The following is a 19339-nucleotide window of genomic DNA, read 5'->3' as shown; positions in this document are numbered from 1 at the left end:
GGTGTGTGAGAGGCATCACCAGAGACAGAGTGGGGAACAGAACAGGCAGATTGACCCAAGTACACTGCTGAGGGGAGCAGCAGGGTGAGTCAGGAGAGGTCTGCTGCACCATGTGGGTTGCTCCCTGGCTGGCCAGGAATCTAACTAGTGCTGCATTGGCTACAGATAGCTTCAAAGGTTGCGTCTTAACCCTTGCACCACCAGGGAGGCCCCCTGTGAAGCACTTTTAATGTATGAAATCAAATTATTTCTAATTATTACCTATTTTCCCACTCCATGAGCAAAGTACCTGGTTCATCTTGTTCTGTCCTATGTTTGATGACTGAATGAATAAACAAAACAAAACCTTCTAAATCCTTCTCTTACAAATATGCAAGAATGTACTCATGAGGATGGAAACGCTGATAGGTAAACAGATACTTTATATAAATATATATATTGTCCTCTGTCAAGGTGAGGACTTAGCCCGTTTTTTCAATTTTTGTCTTAAGCTCTGCCTCCCAGGGGAGGAAGTCTAGTCCCTTCCTGAGCCCCCAAAGCTGATAGCCTTCTCTTAGCTCATAACAAGCCTTTTGTGGGGCCACATAATTTACTGAATTTGTTCCCCACGGAGAGATACTAGATGTTTCACTGTTCCTCCTTATAAGAGAAACTCCCAGAAACAACCCAGTGTATATATCTTTTCACATGCACACATGATTGTTTCTTTAAGTAAAACTCTAGAAGTGGATCATAGTGTTCAAAACAAATACATTTTGTATTTTGGTAGTCAAATTGCTCTCCAGAAAGGTGGCACTAATTTACAAAATACAGCCTTTTCCCTGAACCCTAATTAATACTGAGTTAGTCAATCTTCTAAATCCTTGGCAAACCTTTGGAAATGACACATTTTTATTTGAACATATTTGATTATGAATGAAGTTTGAACATCTTTTAATGTATTTACTGAACACATTTTATTTTATTTGAACATATTTGATTATGAATGAAGTTTGAACATTTTTTAATGTATTTACCAAACCATTGGCTGACTTCCTTCCTTCCTGCTCTTCCTTTCCTTCTTTCTTTTTTGGTACAGAGAGTACATTCTTTGCCTTAAATCAGTAGCACCAAATATGTGGTTCTAGGACCTGTACCTTCAGCATCACCTTGGAACTTGTTAAGAATGTAAATTCTTGAGTCCCACCCCAGACCTACCAAATCAGAAACTTTAGGGGTGGGTCTGGCAGTCCAGGTGTCCCCTCGGGAAATGTTGAGGCACAGCATGCTCAAGTGCATTAAATCATTGTGGTGGGTTCTTTCCTGCTTACTCTGGACCTCCCTTTCCATATAGGAAACGTGTCTTTCACATCCAAATTAAAGACAAAAAGCCTTGTGATCAGCCACATGTTCAATATTTCCCCTTGAAAACATCATTTACTATTTCATTTTGTCTAAAATATTCTAAATTACTTTGACAAAACTCATAAGTCCCTAGCATCACCAGCATCTAACTCACAGCAGGTGAATTAGCGCTGTAAGAGGTTCTCTCTCTTCCTGTCTACCTAACACCACTCCCCTTTGTCTGAGTAACAGTTCATATTTTCTTTGTGGAGCAGCTACCTTCTTGGGCTTGTAGTTTCACATCATGGTTCCTGATGGAGGGTGGGAAAGTGATTCAGGCCTGATCAAATAGGACATTTCACCATCACCCCTTCCTTCTTGGCTTAGTGAAGGGCACATTTAATTTACAGCCCCTGACAACCCCTCCAAGGTTTTTCACCCAATCCTTCCTTTTTCCTGCCTCAAAGCTGGGGTCCTTTGGCAGGATTCCAAAGAAAATTCAGCATCATCAGAGAGGGAGACAAGCTAAAAGCTGCCTAGCAGGGCCACCTGGAGGTGAGATGGCCTTGATCTTGGTAACTGCAATGGAGCCAGCAGGCACCCCCAGACAGGCTGAGTCTGAGTAGTATCAGTGGACAGCATGTGCAGAAATGTGACTCTGCGCAGGAATTAGCCCCCACGGTGGGCATTTTCATTAGTCACTGGTCTCCGCATTCAATAACCCCTTTGTTTCAGTTGCTCTGTAAGCCTCAAGTGACAGCTGGTAGACACATTTCCCAGGCTGGTGGCAATGGAGACTATGTGGCAACAGTGACTGTGTGGCAACATTCTTCAGCCACATTCCGCAGCCCCTGGTATATCTGTCCCGTAAAAAAAAGCAGCCTCAGATGTTCCCAGAATGCCAACACCATCAAGGTCAGTTTAAAAGAAATAACCTAACTCTCAGAGATATAAAGTGTCCTTGTGCGTCAAGTCTTTTCTCCCTTTCATTGCTGATATTTTCCCCAAATAAGATAGAATTGTTTTATCTTCAGTATTCACTTGTTAAATCGGCATATTCAAGAACATTTTGTGTGGCAAGGCACTGGGGAACTGCTGACTCCCTCGGAACCCCACATTCAGAGCAGGCACATTGCAGGCAGCACTAGGCGAGGACCCGACTTGTTTCACATCTTCCCAGCCAGAGTGATGGAAGTGGGGGAAAGCCTAAGTATGACCAAAAAAGGAAACAGCACGATTCAGTTTCCATAGAGGGTTTTCAATTGTGCAAAAGGGAAAAAAGCATGGGCGAGAGGGAGGAGGCAGGAGGGAGTGAGAACCTGAGGGTGGTGATGTTTCTGATTGCTAGAGAATGTGAACTGAAATCCACACTCCCCTTAAGATTATTCAGAAGACAGGAAAGCTGCCGCTCCTGGGAGATATTTCCATGCTGATAAACAATACAGTATCAAAAAAACCCTCTCTGCTCTGTAAAGAATGTGAGAAATCTTGGACCATGCTGTCTAGCTAGAGTATTCACACTCGATACTAGACACACAAGAGGGCCTGAATGAAGTTCTTCAGCTCAGTGAAGAACTAAGGGACCCTTAGTCTCTGTGTGTGTGACTAACACTGCTTTGTGAGGACTTGTGGGAAAGTCAGGACTGGTAGTGGAGGGTGCACATGCACACAAAAAAAGCACGCATACCCACACCACAATACAAATGACCACACATTTTCACACCCCCACTTACATATATACACATCTATACATAGCCTCACCCCCTAAACAGTCACACACACCCACACAACCTACAGTCACACATACACTCACAGTCACACACATACACACCACCAGACACAGTAACACACCTCGTATCCATGTATAAACACCTACACAATCACACACACAACTCCCTCAAGCATGTAAGTCCTTAAACAAGACCTCTCCCAGGCCCACTAGTCATTCAAACAGGGATATGGAATCAATCAAACAAGACAGACAAGTATCAAGTTATAAAAACAACTTTCACTTAGAGGAAAAAATTCATAAGCTGAAAAGGGCTGCCAAATGAAAAACAGAAGAAGAAAATAAAATATTTTTATTTAATAAAAGTTTAGGCCTAGAGCAACTAGGCCTGAAAGAATAAGAAAAGGAGATGGCAGAAGAGCCAGTTAAGTAAGTACTGGAATTGTTTGGGGTTTGGTCTCTGAATAATGTTCCTCAGAGCTGTGATAACCCACTCTGATTAACAAGAACTTGGCATCCTGCTGGGATGGGGAAAATCCAGTCCCCCACTTTCTCTGTGAAGAAAACCTTCCTCTGATCTGCACAGATTTGCTGGCCAGGAGCTACAGTAGCCACCAGGGGGCACCAGAAAGTTCTGTCACATATTCAGTCAACAAATGACTGAATGAGCCTCCTCTGCATCAAACAGGGGGTGTTTATATTGTAATACAACCAGTGAGCACCAGTGAACAAACAACATAAAGGAGGGTAAAGCTTCGGACTTCTCAGAAGTCACAAAATCTACTCTCTGAAACCATGTGCTCACATCCAATGAGAGAGAGGTAAGACCTAGCAGAAGGAAATGGAGTATCCAAAAAATTCTTATTTTGTCCTCCTTTGTTATCTGATCTATTTTTTTTCTCCTACATACACTATCAGTTAGTAATGGATGACTTTCTAATTTTATACTATTCAGTAAAGTGAGCTGCAGAAATTTGTTCATTTCTGTCCCAAAACTAAGCAGGTGGTGGCTGGCGCCCCCTGGCGGGACTAGAGAATAATGCCTTTTACCAGGTGCCCTGAGGCGAGAGGTTGAAAATCAGGAAGAGGCCCACTCCAGACTATACTACATCTGTCTCTTTTCCTCTCCATTATTGTCAACTATTCCTAAAATTTCTTAGTTCTTACCTTCAAGGAAACCTACCAACCTCTACTTCAGATATGAACAATAAAGGTATCGATGTTAATCGGTATGTGATTTATGTTCCCACATATCGCTACAGGCCACTGGACATTCATTAGAAATCAGGACATCAAACACATTTGTCCTGATGCACCACATTCTAGATATCATTTGGTCTAGTAATGGCTCAAGGACCTTCTGAGGCCACTGGAGACACATGTTTCCAAAGGCAAAGGCAGGGAGTGGGAACGGGACAGAGATGAGAAGTCACTATTAGGGCGCCTCCCTGGTGGTACAATGGGTTAATTCTCAGCACTATGAAGCTACTGGCGGCCCCTGCACCACGAGTTTGATCCCCCACCAGGGAGCTAACCCACAAGGCACAGCAGACCTCTCCTGCCTCACCTGCTGCTCCCCTTAGCAGTGTATTTCAGTAGATCTGCCTTTTCTGCTCCCCACTCTGTCTCTGGTGAATCCTCTCACCCCCCACATCTCTGGCATACACCCCAGCTCTTGTATGCATAAATAAATAAATCATAAAAAAAGAAGCACTGTTGGACTAAAAGAAATGTCTAGAAGGTGATGTCTGGCAGGTAAATGTCAGTCATATTTACACCATGACATCTTGCCTAAGCCTTTCTTGTTTGTATCCTTAAACCCCAATTTAAGACCAAATGTGTTGTAGCCATAGAAACATAACATTTGTCAGTTGTTAAAGCAGGACTCTAAGACAAAAATAATTCAGCAAAGGAACAGTCCATGTAAACGCAATAAAGTTTCTGAGTATCTACAGACTCATCTACAGAAAATACAGATGGCATTTCCTCAAATATTTATTTTACTGACACTGTTATCAGTAGAGGAAAGACCATAAAAATTTATTTTCTAGCAGACAACCAGAAGCCTGTGTGGCTTAATGAGTTGACTACGTGGCAAACCCACTCTGGACAAAACTGGTAATGTTGTCAGTCAGAGTCACTAGACCTAAGTCTCAATTTCACCACTTTACCAGTCCAGTTTATTCATTTATAAAGCAGAAATATTAATGTTTACTTCATAGGGTCTGTGAAAGGATTAAATGAGGTGATATGTAAGCTTCAGGGTCTCTGATACTCCTAACTTTTAGATGTGTGTCTGCATATTTTCATGTGGAAAGCATCTATAAAAGTTTTTTCATCAAGGGATTTGTAGATCCAAAGAAGCCTTCAGAGCTATTGCTCCATTGCAAAGCATCTTTGCAAGATGCCTGGGAGCTCTCACCCTTACTAGTGACATGCCACCCTATCAGACTTTCATAGCATGTGAAGACAATCTGAGACAGATGTAGGGATTATATTAGAAGCAGAACTATTCTGCTCTCAGAAAATAGATATGATGCTAATGGTTCTTCATAAACACCATGAAGTTAGGCAAGCTAAATATAATTCGTTGGCTTAGAATTATTTTTTTTAATTTATTTATCCATGCATACAAGAACTGGGGTACAGGCCAGAGGTATGGTGGTGAGAGGACTCACCAGAGACAGAATGGGGAGCAGAACAGGCAGATCTACTAAAATACACTGCTGAGGGGAGCAGCGGGCAAGACAGGAGAGGTCTGCTGTGCCATGTGAGTCACCTCCCTGGCCGGGGATCGAACTTGTGCTCTAGTGGCTGCATATTGCCTCTTAGTGCTATGTCTTAACCCCTTGCACCAACAGGAAGGCCCTTGCATAGAATTATTAACAACATTTGTAGCAGTCACACCATACGATTGATCAAGGCAAAACTGTACTAGGTACAAGAAAAATTATATCCAAAGTATCCTTAACAGTGATCATTCTGAGAATGAAGAAATGTCAAAATGAGAGGTTCCTCACTCTCCAATTTAGCACAGGTAAAAGAGGTAGAAGAGAAAGGAAGAACAGAGAGTAGTGATTCACCATTTTCACTTCCTCATATAAATCTGCTAGTACTTTGTATCATATTGCTGTGAAAACTAAAGTCTAGGCTACCCAAGCAAAATGTAAGCCTGACAAAAAATGCAGAAGACATTAGAGCATTTGAAAGCACCATCATTTCCACATAGGATGCTAAATTGTTCAAAATGGATGGCTGACTGACTTATGTTGTATAAAATCTACAAGGAAGGCTCAATTATAATATCCCTTTTATGCCAAGTTCCACCCATCCTTCTCCATTCACAGGTTACCGCCACTTATCTGCCTGTCTGTTAAATGTCCTGCCCCAATGCTGTAAATCAACATTCAGATTTTATACATTTAGAAATGCTTTCCTCTGCCTATGTAGATTCCACATAAATAACACATTCAGGGTTCACAGTACCTGAACACAAGAAGGCATATTTGATGTATGAATGAGAATGTGAAGAGAAAATCTATCAAGCATTAAACAGAGTGTTTACTAAACACTGAATTTTAAAAATGGTATTAAAAAATGTATGGAAAGAGAAAGAATTATTTAATACTTAATACTAGTGCTAGAGTAACCAGTTAGCTATTTTGAAAAAAAAAAAAGTTAGAGCCTTTTCTTATGTTAGTAATTCTAGAAATTTCAGACAGAATAAATAGTTTATTATAAAGAAAATTAAGTCATAAAACAACTAGAAAAAATTATTGAGATAGGAAAGAGCTTACTAAGCATAAAGGAAGAGGAAGAGACCCCCAACAGAAAATATAAATTGTTTACTTATATTAAAAAATAACATTACTAAATTTAATGTGGGATTCCAGAAGGGATTCTGGAAAAGAAAAGGGATGGCAGAGAAAAACTAAGGGAATCTGAATAATGCACAGATTTTAGTTAATGATATATCAATGATGGTTTCATTAATTATAACAGTGTATCATACAAAAATAAAATGTTAATAAATAGGGTAAAAATTGTGTGGCTTCTATGAGAACTCTCAGTAGGTCTGCTAACTTTTTTATAAATCTAAAACTTAAAATTTTTTTTAATAACAACTAACCACATCAATCTATTTTTTTGTATACTTCACAAATATAATTTTAGAAGGGCTATGTAACAAATTTCATTTGTCATCAACTGCCAAATAAAATTAAAAGTAAATTTAAAGAATACCTCCTCCTCAAGATAAACCAAACCCAAAAAAATGGTGGACAAGGATTAATAGATTTATATGACACAATGGTTAAGCCATATAAGTCTCTGGATTCAGACTGTCTTGGTGTAAATCTCAATTTTGTCATTTTTTAGCTATCAGACTGTGTGCAAGTAAATCTGTGTCTACTTCCTTACACATAAATGGGAATTTAAATCACTTCTTATCCCATCGGTAATTTTGAGAATTATATGAACTATGCATTTAAGACACTAATAATTTCCTAGCACGTACTCAATAGATGTTAGTTGGCCTCTCCATATGAAGAATTCCCACAAAAATAGAAAAATTAATACTTCAGTACAAAACTGGAAAAGAAAAATAAAGAGTCACACACTGGGAACTACAAATCCCAGGATCCTCAAAGGGAGTTGCAAGGACCTAAGGGCAGAGTTAAGCAGCCCTTTTCTCTGTTTGTAAATAAAAAACAGCCATGTTAGTGAGGTCAGGCACACTGGGCTTGTGCTCTTGGTCAGGCAGGTTTGGTCTCAGTGGTCATTTGGGATTCCAGGTTGGCGGGAATGAGTAGGACACATTTAAGAATTTATCATTTATCTCCCTCTTTTCTCCCTGAGTTGTTCCCTGAGGGGAATTTCCTCATTCCCCTTCCTTTGTAAATAAACCTTTTGTGAACCTTTAAAAAAGAAAAGAAAAAAAGAAGAAAAAATAGTCACAAATTTACAAATAAACATATGACAAAATTTTCACTCTCCCTGTTAATGAACAAAGAAACTGAAAACAAGATCATATTTTTCTGTTACCAAACTGGCAAAGATTTAAAATGATAGTTCTCAGCATTGGGCAGGTTGCTATGGACATATGGAAAGGATGCTAAACTACTGGTGGGAGTAAAATTTGACTACATTTTGGGGAATAATTTGAAAATAATTTAAAAATATATAGTAACATGTAACAAAATATACAAAATATTACCTTTAGAATGCTCACATTCTTTGAGCCCATAATTAAACTTCTCACAATGTATCCTAAATATTATTATTATTTTTTTTTTTGTGGGACCCTCACCAGTGGCCGGGAACCAACCGGCGCTGCAGGCAGCCTCTCAGCCCAGCACTCAACCACTGCGCCACCAGGGGAGGCCCTGTATCCTAAATTATTAATCAGAGATGCACAAAGAATTATAGGGATATTTATTAACTGTGTTATTTATGTGAGCAAAAATTATATCCAACCTAAGTGTCACACATTTAGGAAAAAGTTAATTAATGGAAATAAATTACAGTACAACCAGATAACGTACCATAAACAAGTATTAAGGTATTTTTGAACTCAGTATAATGAGATGTAAAAATGTTTATAATGTTAGATTTAAAAATCAGAATGTAAAACATATATTGTGAGTTGATTTTTGAAAAATATTTTTGCTAAATAAAAAAAAAGGCTATAATAAAATGTGCCAACATTTTTTTTTTTTTAAAGATTTATTTATTTATTTATACAAGCACTGGGTACAGTCAGAAGCGCGGGAGGGTGAGAGAATTCACCAGAGCCAGAGCTGGGAACAGAGCAGGCAGAAGGACCTAAGTACACTGCTGAGGGGAGCAGCGGGCAGCAGGAGAGGTCTGCGCACCATGTGGGACCCTCCTTCGGTGGCCGGAGAGCAGCCAGGGATCGAACAGGCGCTGCAGAGGCTGCGGGCAGCTTCGCAACCCAGCGCTCAACCACTGTGCCACCGGGGAGGCCCTAAAATGTACCAACATATTAACAGTCATCTCTGGGCAATAAGATTATGGGTGGTTTATATTTTCTACAATAAGATTATGAGTGGTTTATATTTTCTTCAGTTTTCTAAATTTTCAGACTTTTTAAGAAATGTACTTTACCATTACAAAAGAAATACATGCTTGTTATACAAAATTTGGAAAATCAGAAAAATGAATAAAATAAGATGCTTAGACATGCTACTAAATCACCCATAAACCAAAATGAAGACAAGATAAGGGGTTGAAAAAGGAAAATGTATCCCTCCAGGTATGCTGCCTGGGTGGGAAGTAAGGTACTGGGGGAGTCACAGAAAGCTGCAGTTCCATGTGGCCCTCTCTGAGAATACTTCTCACCAGTTCAGTCCAGTGTGGTTTGGCAACATCTCCACTGAAAATCACCATCTACTGCTCCTGGAATTAAATCCAAACACCCACATAGCCACAAAGACCGCAAACCCAGTCCTATGCACCTCTCCAGACTCACTGCTCCAATCCCACCAGTAAACTCCACATCTACCCTAACTCTAACTCCTCACCGCTGCCCAGATATAACAAGCCTCTGACACCACCAGGTCGTTCATCCTTCATGCTTTCCTTCCTCCTGGCTGCTCTTCCCCCACCCTGGCGAAGCTCTCACCCTTCAAGACCCCTTCAGGGGTCAGTCTGTTCACTGGAGGCTCCTTGCTGCTCAGCTCTCAGGATTTCTGACCCTCACAAGGGCTCCTGTCTAAACACAGGTTCTCACTGGATATTTGGTGCACAAATGTCTGGCTCACAGCAAGTTTTCAGTAAGTATCTTGTGGTGATAAGTCTGGTTGGAGGTGGAATAAAGGGACCACAGGATAGGAGAGTTTCCGGGGCAGGATACCACCAGTGAAGACCGACTACATTATCTCATGCAAGGCTGGCTGAGTGTCACCACTCAAGAAGGAAAAGCCAGAGAGAAAAAGGTTATAAACAATAAAACTCAATAAATCCCAGAGTCAAACAATTTAAAAACAAACACCAAAGTTATAGGACTCACACTTCCTAATTTCAAAACTTATGCAAAGTTACAACAACCAAAACAGCATGTTACTTTCATAAGGACAGATACAGATCAATGGAATAAAATAGAGCCCAGAAATAAACCCTCATGTATATGGTCAGTTGATTTTCACAAGAGTTTCAAAACCATTTAGTGGGAGCTGATAATCTTTTCAACAAATAGTGTCTTGAAAACTGGATCCACTTATAAAAGAATGATGGAACGCTGCATATCACAAGCAAAACAACTTAAAATAGATCAAAGACCAAAAATTAGGTGCAAAAATTTTAAGACTCTTAGAATAAATGGGAAAATTTTCACAACATTGGACTTGGCAATGATTTCTTGGCTATAACATCAAAAGCACAGGTAATATGAGGAAAAAATCAATCAATTGGACTTCATTGAAATTAAAAATTTCGTTTGTAAAATGACACTATCAATACAGTGAAAAAGGTAACTTACAGAATGGGAGAAAATGATTGCAAATAACTTATGTGATAAGGGGTTAATATTCAGAATATATAAAGAATGCCTATACCTCAACAACAAGAAAACAGCCCAATTCAAAATGAGGTAAAGGACTTAAATAGACATTTCTGTAAAGAAGATAAACAAATGGCCAAAAGCACTTGAAAAGATGATGAACATCACAAATGAAATGCAAATCAAAACCAAATGAGGGGCGTCCCTCCCTGGTGGCACAAGGGGTTAAGATGCAGCATTATGAAGCTATCCGAAGTCACTGCAGCACAAGTTGGATCGGCCAGGGAGCTACCACATGGCGCAGCAGACCTCTCTTGACTCGCCCACTGCTCCCCTCAGCAGTGTATTTCAGTCAATCTGCCTTTTCTGTTCCCCTCTCTGTCTCTGGTGATTCCTCAAACCCCCACACCTCTGGCCTGTACCCCAGTTCTTATATGCATAAATAAATAAATCTTTAGGGCCTCCCCCGGTGGCACAGTTGAGTGCCGCACTGTGTAGCTGTCCGCATCCTCTGCGGCGCAGGTTCGATCCCAGCTGGCTGGGGAGAATCCCACATGGCGCCGCAGATCTCTCCTATCTCGCTCGCTGCTCCCCTCAGCAGTGTATTTCAGTCAGTCTGCCTGTTCTGCTCCCTGCTCTGTCTCTGGTGAATCCTCTCACCCTCCTGCACATTGGCCTGTACCCGGTTCTTGTATGCATGAATAAATAAATCTTAAAAAATAAATAAACAAATAATTAGGTCTTTAAAAAAAAACAAAAACAATGAAAAATCACATCACACCCATGTAAACAGCTACTAATATTACTAACAACAGAAAATAATAATGTTAGTGTGAAGATATGGAAAACCTGGAAAGTCCTGCATGGAAGTCTACCCATGGCTTCTTGGTCCAGGACTGGTTTAAACAGATATGGGTGAGAGACCAATTGGGAGGTTAACAATGGCAGCGTTTATCTTGATTTTGCTCCTTTCATCCCAAATGTGCTGAGCCCCTTCTATTCCTTCCCTCTGGGGACCACCCTATTACACAACAATGTTCAAGTACAATTATTCATAATAACCAAATGGTGGGGTTAACCATCAAGGATCCATCAACAGATGAATGAATAAACAGAAAGATTATATATATATATATATATATATATATATATATATACAAATGGAATATTATTCAGTCATAAAAAAGAATGGAACTCTGATACATGCTACTACATAGATGAATCTTGTACTAAGTTAAGTAAACCAGACACAAAGGACAACTATTATATGATTCCACTAATATGAGGGACCTAGACTAAGCAGATATGGACAGACAGAAAGAGCTAGCTGAGGGGGGATGGGCAGTTATTGTTTAATGGATGCAGATTTTCTGTTTTGATATAAAGTGCTGGAAATGGATAGCTGTTACGGTTATACAACACTATAAATGTACTTAGGGCCACTGAATTGTATACTTTAAAATTATATAAAATAAATGGTGAATTGTGTGTTATGTATATTAAAAAAAAAAAAACAAGCAAAATGGGGCCTCCCTGTTGGCCTAGGGGTTAAGTTTCAGCACTATCACCATGACAGCCCCCTGCAGCGGTCTGAGTTCGATCCCCCCACCAGGGAGTTAACCCACATATGGTGCAGCCGACCTCTCCTGTCTTGTCTGCTGCTCCTCTGAGCAGTATATTTCAGTCAATCTGCCTGTTCTGCCCCTCACTCTGTCTCTGGTGAATTCTCTCACCAGCCCCGCCCCCCAACCCTGGCCTACACCTCAGTTCTATGCAAAATGCAAAATAAGCACATCATAAAAGCTGTCTTCCTCAGAGAACAAATCTCCATGTTCCACAGTGATTCTGGATGGTACCAATTCATTTCCCGACCTTCATTTAACAAATTCTTGTGTCCTGCGGCCCACTCTGTCTGCATACCAACTCAGATGTTAGACAGTCCACTTTGACAGCTCAGGACACAAGCAGCTATGCCCTTTTTTTTTCCTTCCCCTTCTCTTCTGGATCTTTAATACTGAAAAACAGTATTACAGCTGAGAGAAGCTGTATATGGAGGGGGGAGGGGTAGGGGAGTCAGGGAGGGAGAGAGTTGGCCACAAAATGTAAAAGAGGGAAGACATTGTGGAGTCAAACTATACCTGAACCCCCTTAGAGTTTCCATCCCAGAGAATCTTTTATCTTTTAATGATTTGCAGAAAGGGATTTTCCCTCCTTTATTAATTCTTTTTACTATTTCAACAACACTCAGAATCTAGAAGTTGTAATATCCAAACTGAACACATACACACAAACAATTCCCTTGCCATGCAAGTCAAACCATTTCCTTTCTGGTTGGCTTCACCGGAGGTGGAGATAGCCCACAGACTCTAAAAATTATATATTTCCATATCTTTTAAGTCCCTTCTCCAAGTTAAATACTATAATTCTTTTAACTTTTCTGCACAAAACTGGTTTGTCTGGGTCTGTTCCACAAAACTTTCTCCTAAATCTGTCATTTAATTATAAACTAAAACATTTTACATGAATGTTTTATAAACTTCTATAGCAATTGGGAAGTTGGAAGTTTTCATTGACAAAAATGTGAGGTAAGAAAGTGATGAACAATACTAAAAATGTGAAAGAGGTGGGTTTCAGAAATATTGTTCCTTAAGTTTACTAAATTAGTGTTTTAGACACATTTTCTGTGTCTAAAACTTCAAAGGCAGCACCTCCTTCAAGTCAGGGGTTTCTGTTCCACAGTGACTTGCCCATCAAGAGGCACTTGAGTTTAGTCGTTGCTGACTTTGTAGTTCACTAGAACATTGTAGAAGCTTCATCTAGTGCACATGATCAAAAAAACACACAGGAAAATTACTTAAGACCTCAAAAGCTCCTGACTTGTCACTGACCTAATTATGTTATATTCCAAATGCAAAGATTGATTCAAAAACTTACTATGAATTGATAACAGGTGCATATCTTGCATTCCAATCAAACAAGCTCAACATACACAAGATAAATTAGTTACACACCATATTTCTTAATGAAAAGTAGGCTCTGCATTACATCATTCTTCAAAACCTTCCACAAATAACTGACTTACTGCTCTTAGAAAACCCTTCTTGGTTACATCACCAAAAAGGATCAACTATAGAATCAGTGATTTCAAACATTTCAACCAATTGCAAAACATATTTTCATCTTCCTGATAAGTGCATTTGCCTGGAAAATGGAAATTAACTGAGGAAAAAAGTTAAATCAAAAGTTATTGCCTTGCTTCTTCCCTAAGAGACCTTGCTGAATTAGCACACAAGTCAACCATCCTTTTAGAAGAGACTCTGACTTACTTAAAAATACACACCTAAAATATACACTTAAAAATATTATTTAAAAATCTAGTACAGCATCTGGCTGACAGGCACATATACATGTGAATGTATTAATAACTCAGGCACTGAGCACTCATAAAGTAGCAGGCCCTGCATGAATAACAATTACCACTTGAAAAAGTAGGCAAGGGCCTCCCCGGTGGCGCAGCGGTGGAGCGCTGGGTTGCGAAGCTGCCCGCGGCCTCTGCGGTGCCGGTTCAATCTCCGGCTGCTCCCCGGCCACCGGAGGAGGGTCCCACATGGTGCGCGGACCTCTCCTGCCACCCGCTGCTCCCCTCAGCAGTGTACTTAGGTCCTTCTGCCTGCTCTGCTCCCCGCTCTGGCTCTGGTGAATTCTCTCGCCCTCCCGCGCTTCTGACTGTACCCAGTGCATGTATAAACAAAACAAACAAACAAGCAAACAAATAAATAAAGAAAAACATGCCTCTGTTAAAAAAAAAAATCTTTAAAAAAAAAAAAAAAAAAAAAGAAAAAGTAGGCAAGACTACAATTGCCATTTTAAAGATGCAAAAATTTGTTCACCTGAAGAGTTGAAAGTATTTTCCAAATCTTTCTAAACTAAGTTAGCCAGCAACCTATCTGGAATTCCAGTTGGGTCTGCCTGATGCCACAGATGCTGCTGATAATCACCAGATTGTGCAGCCTCGCTGAATAAAAAAAAAGTGAGCTTTTACCAAAAGCTAAAAAAAAAAAGCTAGCTTTTACCAAAGCTAGCTCAAGGATTTCCTTGGGTTTGGGGAAGGTGGACATCTACAATTTTTCAACAATAATGAGACTTCTTAAAATCAGACATTTATTTTCATGTATACTCAATTGGTTTATATTTCATAAAAGAGCTCTGAAAGATTTATCTGATTAATTTTAGTACTTGGTTATATTATTCTACAATATAACATGTGAACACTGTGAAAGATAATTTCTCCCTCAAAAGACAAATGCCAGTATTAATGCATTATTTGTGTGACTTGCTTATATTTTTATAAAGAAACAATAGTTTTGAAAATGAAATGGCAATACCCCAGAACTTCCTTGAGGTCAGTGTTATCCAGGACAGCCATATATCCGGTAGGAAGTCTGCAGCTGGGTGACATTAACAATAATCTCCCACTTTCTTAGACCATAGAGAGACAAGACTTGTGGCTTGTACATTGAACAAGGCATACTTTTTGCTTTTCGTGTTTATAAGGCATGGATTCATATTCCTAAAGGGTCTTTTACCTCGTGAGTGTCAAATGGTTGGTAGGGTTGACTTATATAAGGACAGTCTGTATAATCCATCAAACCCAACACTGCCTAAAGCATTCATATGCTTCTTAATGTATTCACATTAGCAAGGAAGGGCATCAAAGGTTATATTCCCAGGTGAAGAACAAGGATGAATATTTATATTGATCATTTTTAGGCAAGTTTTTCTAAATACATATGGTACATGCAGAACCTCATTGGGGAGATCCTCCAACGACTGCCACCCCACTGGATAATCTAACAACTGAGAATCAAAGTCCTCCCCTAAACACTGAACCAAACAGAAAGCACAGAGTTCACTTCTTCAGCATACTTTCAAATTACACAGTAAATGCAGCCACACATTCACAAAGGTGAGTCAACCTTTATGCTTAGCTAAAACAGTATATTCCTCAGCAATCGAACCATAACTTGTTATTTACACATACATGATCTTACATCCTCCTCAAAACAGCTCATGAAGTAGATATTGTTACCCCTATTTTACAAATGAGGAAAAGAGAGGCTAAGGAACAGATAAAAGATCTCCCAGTGTTAGGGAATAGAGTCCAGCATTAAGCCAAAGTTGTCTGTCTCCAAAACTCTTAACTTCATCTTCATCTCAAGATTATACTGCCTCTTGTGTTTGTTTTTTAAAAGTTAACAACTTTGGCGATTTCCTCTTGTTCAGTGTTAAACATTACTAATTCAGTTTTCTCCATTATTCAGGTGGAATTAAAAGAAAAACGGCAGAATATGTTCTGCCAGCTGAGACACAAATTTGTTTCCCAGTTTAGTTCCAATTCTCCTGTGCAAAGCAGTTGCAGCAGGAGCTCTGGAGTTAGACCTAGGTCACCAGTTCCAAGCTGTGTGACCTAGGGCACATCACTTAACCTCTCTGTGCTTGTTTCATCCCCAGTAAAATGAAGGCGAAAATAGAAACTAACTCATTGTTCTTGAGAATGAAATAACTGTTTTGCACATTTTACTTGCTCAATAAATTCTCAGCTTTTAATGATAAATAAGATGGCCAAACTAAGTTTAGATTACTGATCATATGCAAAAATCAAGAAGTGCAACTATTACATCAAGGACTGGATATATGGGAAGTTGCTTTGCCTTGAAAACATTATCAAAAAAGTCCTCTTAAGGCCCCGCCTGCTAGGACAGGATGGTTAGGTGTATCTTTCTCAAACTTAATAGCTTTGTAATTGGCTGAATTAAAATAGAGTATGAATTCTTTGACATCACTTCAACTCCAGCACTCTCCCTCTCATAAATGTTAAATCAAATGCTCAAATATAGTTTGAGTTCTCAGTTATCAACACATCCTCTTTCTGGGAAAGACGCATGGCCATCTTTCAAACAGTGGAATTTACACTAAATCACATTCTCTAAAAATTTCCTTTCACAGCCTGCACTTCAGTACTTGGTGTCCCCAATTGTTACTGTCCCAGAACAAAAGCCTAATTGCTGCTGCTACAATACAGCCCTTTTTTCCTGAGATCATCTGGAAGCCCTCGGCGCAAACAACAAAGGGCGTCCTGGTGAGCAGTGGGCACCGCAGCAAAATTCCTGGGCACCGAAGGCCATCAAGAACTGAGTTATCTTTGCGAGTCCTTTTTGAATACCTTCACCTCCCAGCAAACAGCTCTGTCTCGTGAATGTTTCAGAAACCCGAGGACACGTGTTTTCCTGCTTAGACGTGTCCGGAAACACTCAGGGTCGTCCGCTCCCACCCGCGCGGCGTGGACGGGCGCAGGCAGCAGCCCCGCGCCGGCGCCACTCTGGCGCGTTAGGAGCTTCGCCGGCGGCGCCCCCAGAGTCCCGTAGGGCGAAGTTCCGGGGGGGGGGATGCCCCCCTAGGCCAACCCTGAGCCTCTATGCCCCAGTGGGCGCGGGAGGGAACCCCACTGTCCCAGCCGTTGTGCACAGGCGCCGGACGCTTCCATCCCCCAAACAGCGGCCCCGGAGAGGGCCCTGGGACTCACGCGGTCTCTCGGGGTCTCGGGGGCCTCTCCCCGGTCTGCTCCTCGCCCCTCGAGGTCTGAGAGTGGGACCCTCCCATGCTTGCAACTTGGCGCCCAGGCTGCGCCCGCCGGAGCTCGATACTCGCTGGCTCGACCCGGACCCGAGGCGGGGAGGAGGCGGCGGGGCGGGGAGGAGGGTGGGGCGGCGGGTGGGCGGGGGTGACGGAGAGTCCCAGGGTCCCAGCGGCCGGGAGAGCCGGCCCTAGGATGCTGCTCGGGAGCTGCCAACTGCCTGGCTACGCCCGCCCGGGGCACCGCCGGGAGGTGGTGCGCGCCCTGGTCCCGCGGCGCGCGCGGCGAGGCTGCAGAGGGCCCCGGGCAGCAGTCGGGGAGCCCCTCGGAGGTGGAGGGCAACAGGTGGAGGGAGCGGGGGGCTTGGGCGCACTCCCCGGCCCCGCGGACTCCAGACGTCGCCCTCGCTGACCACCACACCCGGTGTCCAGCGGCGCCCGCGAAGCCGCTGCAGCGCGAGGCTGAAAGGGCGGCTCTGCAGAGACGCGCCAGTAGGGGGCGATGTGGGCCCGGATCGCAGGACCCCGGCTGCCTTCTAAGCCCGAGGGCAGGACCCCCCGGGAGGGAAGCCCCGGCTGAGCTGTGCAGAAGACTGAGCTATCCTGGTGCTGGCCCCCGACTGGGTTCCTTCACTCCGAGTCTTGTTTCCTTCATCCGAATAATGAGGAATGCGTTCATTTTTACCTTGCTTAATGTCCCTGTTCCTGTTCTAACAACCAAGGAATGCATTCTCTTCCAAGCTCTGTCTTAAGGGGTAGATACACCCCACTCCTCACCCCCACTGCAACTATGCTCCACCAATAATACACCCAATAACAGCCTTTTCAGAACATTTTCTGGGCTTTCTCACCCTCTCGCTCCCACTTCCGTTCTCTCCAACCAGTTCTCCATCTCGGCTTGCCTTTTGTTTTGTTTGTTTACAAACTTTGGAACGCCCTTTTCTGTTTCCAGACTCAAACTTCCCCATTAACTATCAAGCATCCTGATATTGCATCATATTTTGTTATTGTTTATCTCCTTTGCTGCAATATAAGTTCCGAGAAGACAGGGACTTTGTTGTTACTGTCACTGTTGCTCTAACACTGCTTGGCACTTAGGAGAATTCATAATTGTTGATAAAAAGCCTTTATCCTACATGTTATCACCTTCCGTCCCAGTGTATATATGGCACTTGTTAATTCTCCTAATACACACTTAAGAGTCTTATTTGGTAATTATCTCTTCACGGGTCTGTCTTTCCACTAGAATATGAGCGACACGGATGCTGTGTTACCTCTGTATCCAAGCTCCGTGCCTGGCCCAGTGCCTATCTGCTGGCTTATTTACAATAAATATTTGCGATGAATGAATGAGTCAGCGGCTAGGCACACCAAATAGTGTTCAACATTCACTTCATTCTGGACCAAAAGCTGTAGGAGAATAAAGATATTTGTAGCTAGATTCTAATGTTTCCAGAAACAGTCAGAAAACTCAGACTAGAGGGCCTCTCTGGCACAAGGGATCATGACACAACCTATAAAGCTATCAGCAGCCACTGCAGCACGAGTTCAATCCAAGACCAGGGAGATACCCACATGGCGCAGCAGACCTCTCCTGTCTGGCCTGCTGCTCCCCTCAGCAGTGTATTTCAGTAAGTCTGCCTGTTCTGTTCCCCACTCTGTCTCTGGTGAATCCTCTCATCCCCACACCTCTGGCCTGTACCACAGTTCTTGCATGCAGAAATAAATAAATCTTAAAAAAAAAAAAAAAGAAAAAGAAAACTAGAGGTTTATATTTACAATGAACCTCTTTTGCATGTCAAACTTGGACCCCCTGCTTTGTACTTGATCTTTATTCTCTCAGAGCTAGACAGTGCCTGGGATTCAACATGCTGCCACACTGCAAACGTTAGTAAAAAATGTAGGAATTGAGACTGGAATTGAGATTTTGTGGGAAGGTTTTCAAGTAGCCGAAGAAAAGTTGACTCTTGACAGATAAGGGAAAAAATTCAAATTCTATATACATTTAGTCTGGGATTCTTTGGCAATGCGATTAAAGTGCCATTGATAACACAAGCATAACCCTGTCGGGAACTGTGGTTTCCTCCAAAGGACCACTCAGCCTTTCCAGTGAGAAAGAGCTTTATTCCCAGTGG

The 19339-nt window shown here is 41.7% G+C and overlaps 1 protein-coding gene across 5 annotated transcripts in view; it reads right to left on the bottom strand.

The window, feature by feature from the left end:
* TACC1 (transforming acidic coiled-coil containing protein 1) overlaps positions 1-19339 on the bottom strand; it is a 109919-nt gene that overhangs the window by 71393 nt on the left and 19187 nt on the right. For 3 of the 5 annotated variants that reach the window (XM_037526089.2, XM_037526090.2, XM_037526093.2), the window contains exon 1: positions 17155-17283. The exons of 1 other annotated variant lie outside the window; for it this stretch is intronic. In XM_037526089.2, the coding sequence (XP_037381986.1) occupies positions 17155-17231 (77 nt within the window). In that variant the 5' untranslated portion in view covers positions 17232-17283. Of the gene's footprint in view, positions 1-17154; positions 17284-19339 lie in introns of those variants that run through there. One more of the 5 variants, XM_054700896.1, reaches the window with a different exon arrangement.

Source organism: Talpa occidentalis, unplaced genomic scaffold (assembly GCF_014898055.3).
Source record: "Talpa occidentalis isolate TD23 unplaced genomic scaffold, MPIMG_talOcc4v2.1 talOcc4.4, whole genome shotgun sequence".
In the NCBI taxonomy this organism is placed as follows: domain Eukaryota; kingdom Metazoa; phylum Chordata; class Mammalia; order Eulipotyphla; family Talpidae; genus Talpa; species Talpa occidentalis.
This window is presented reverse-complemented; position numbering and strand designations above follow the sequence as displayed.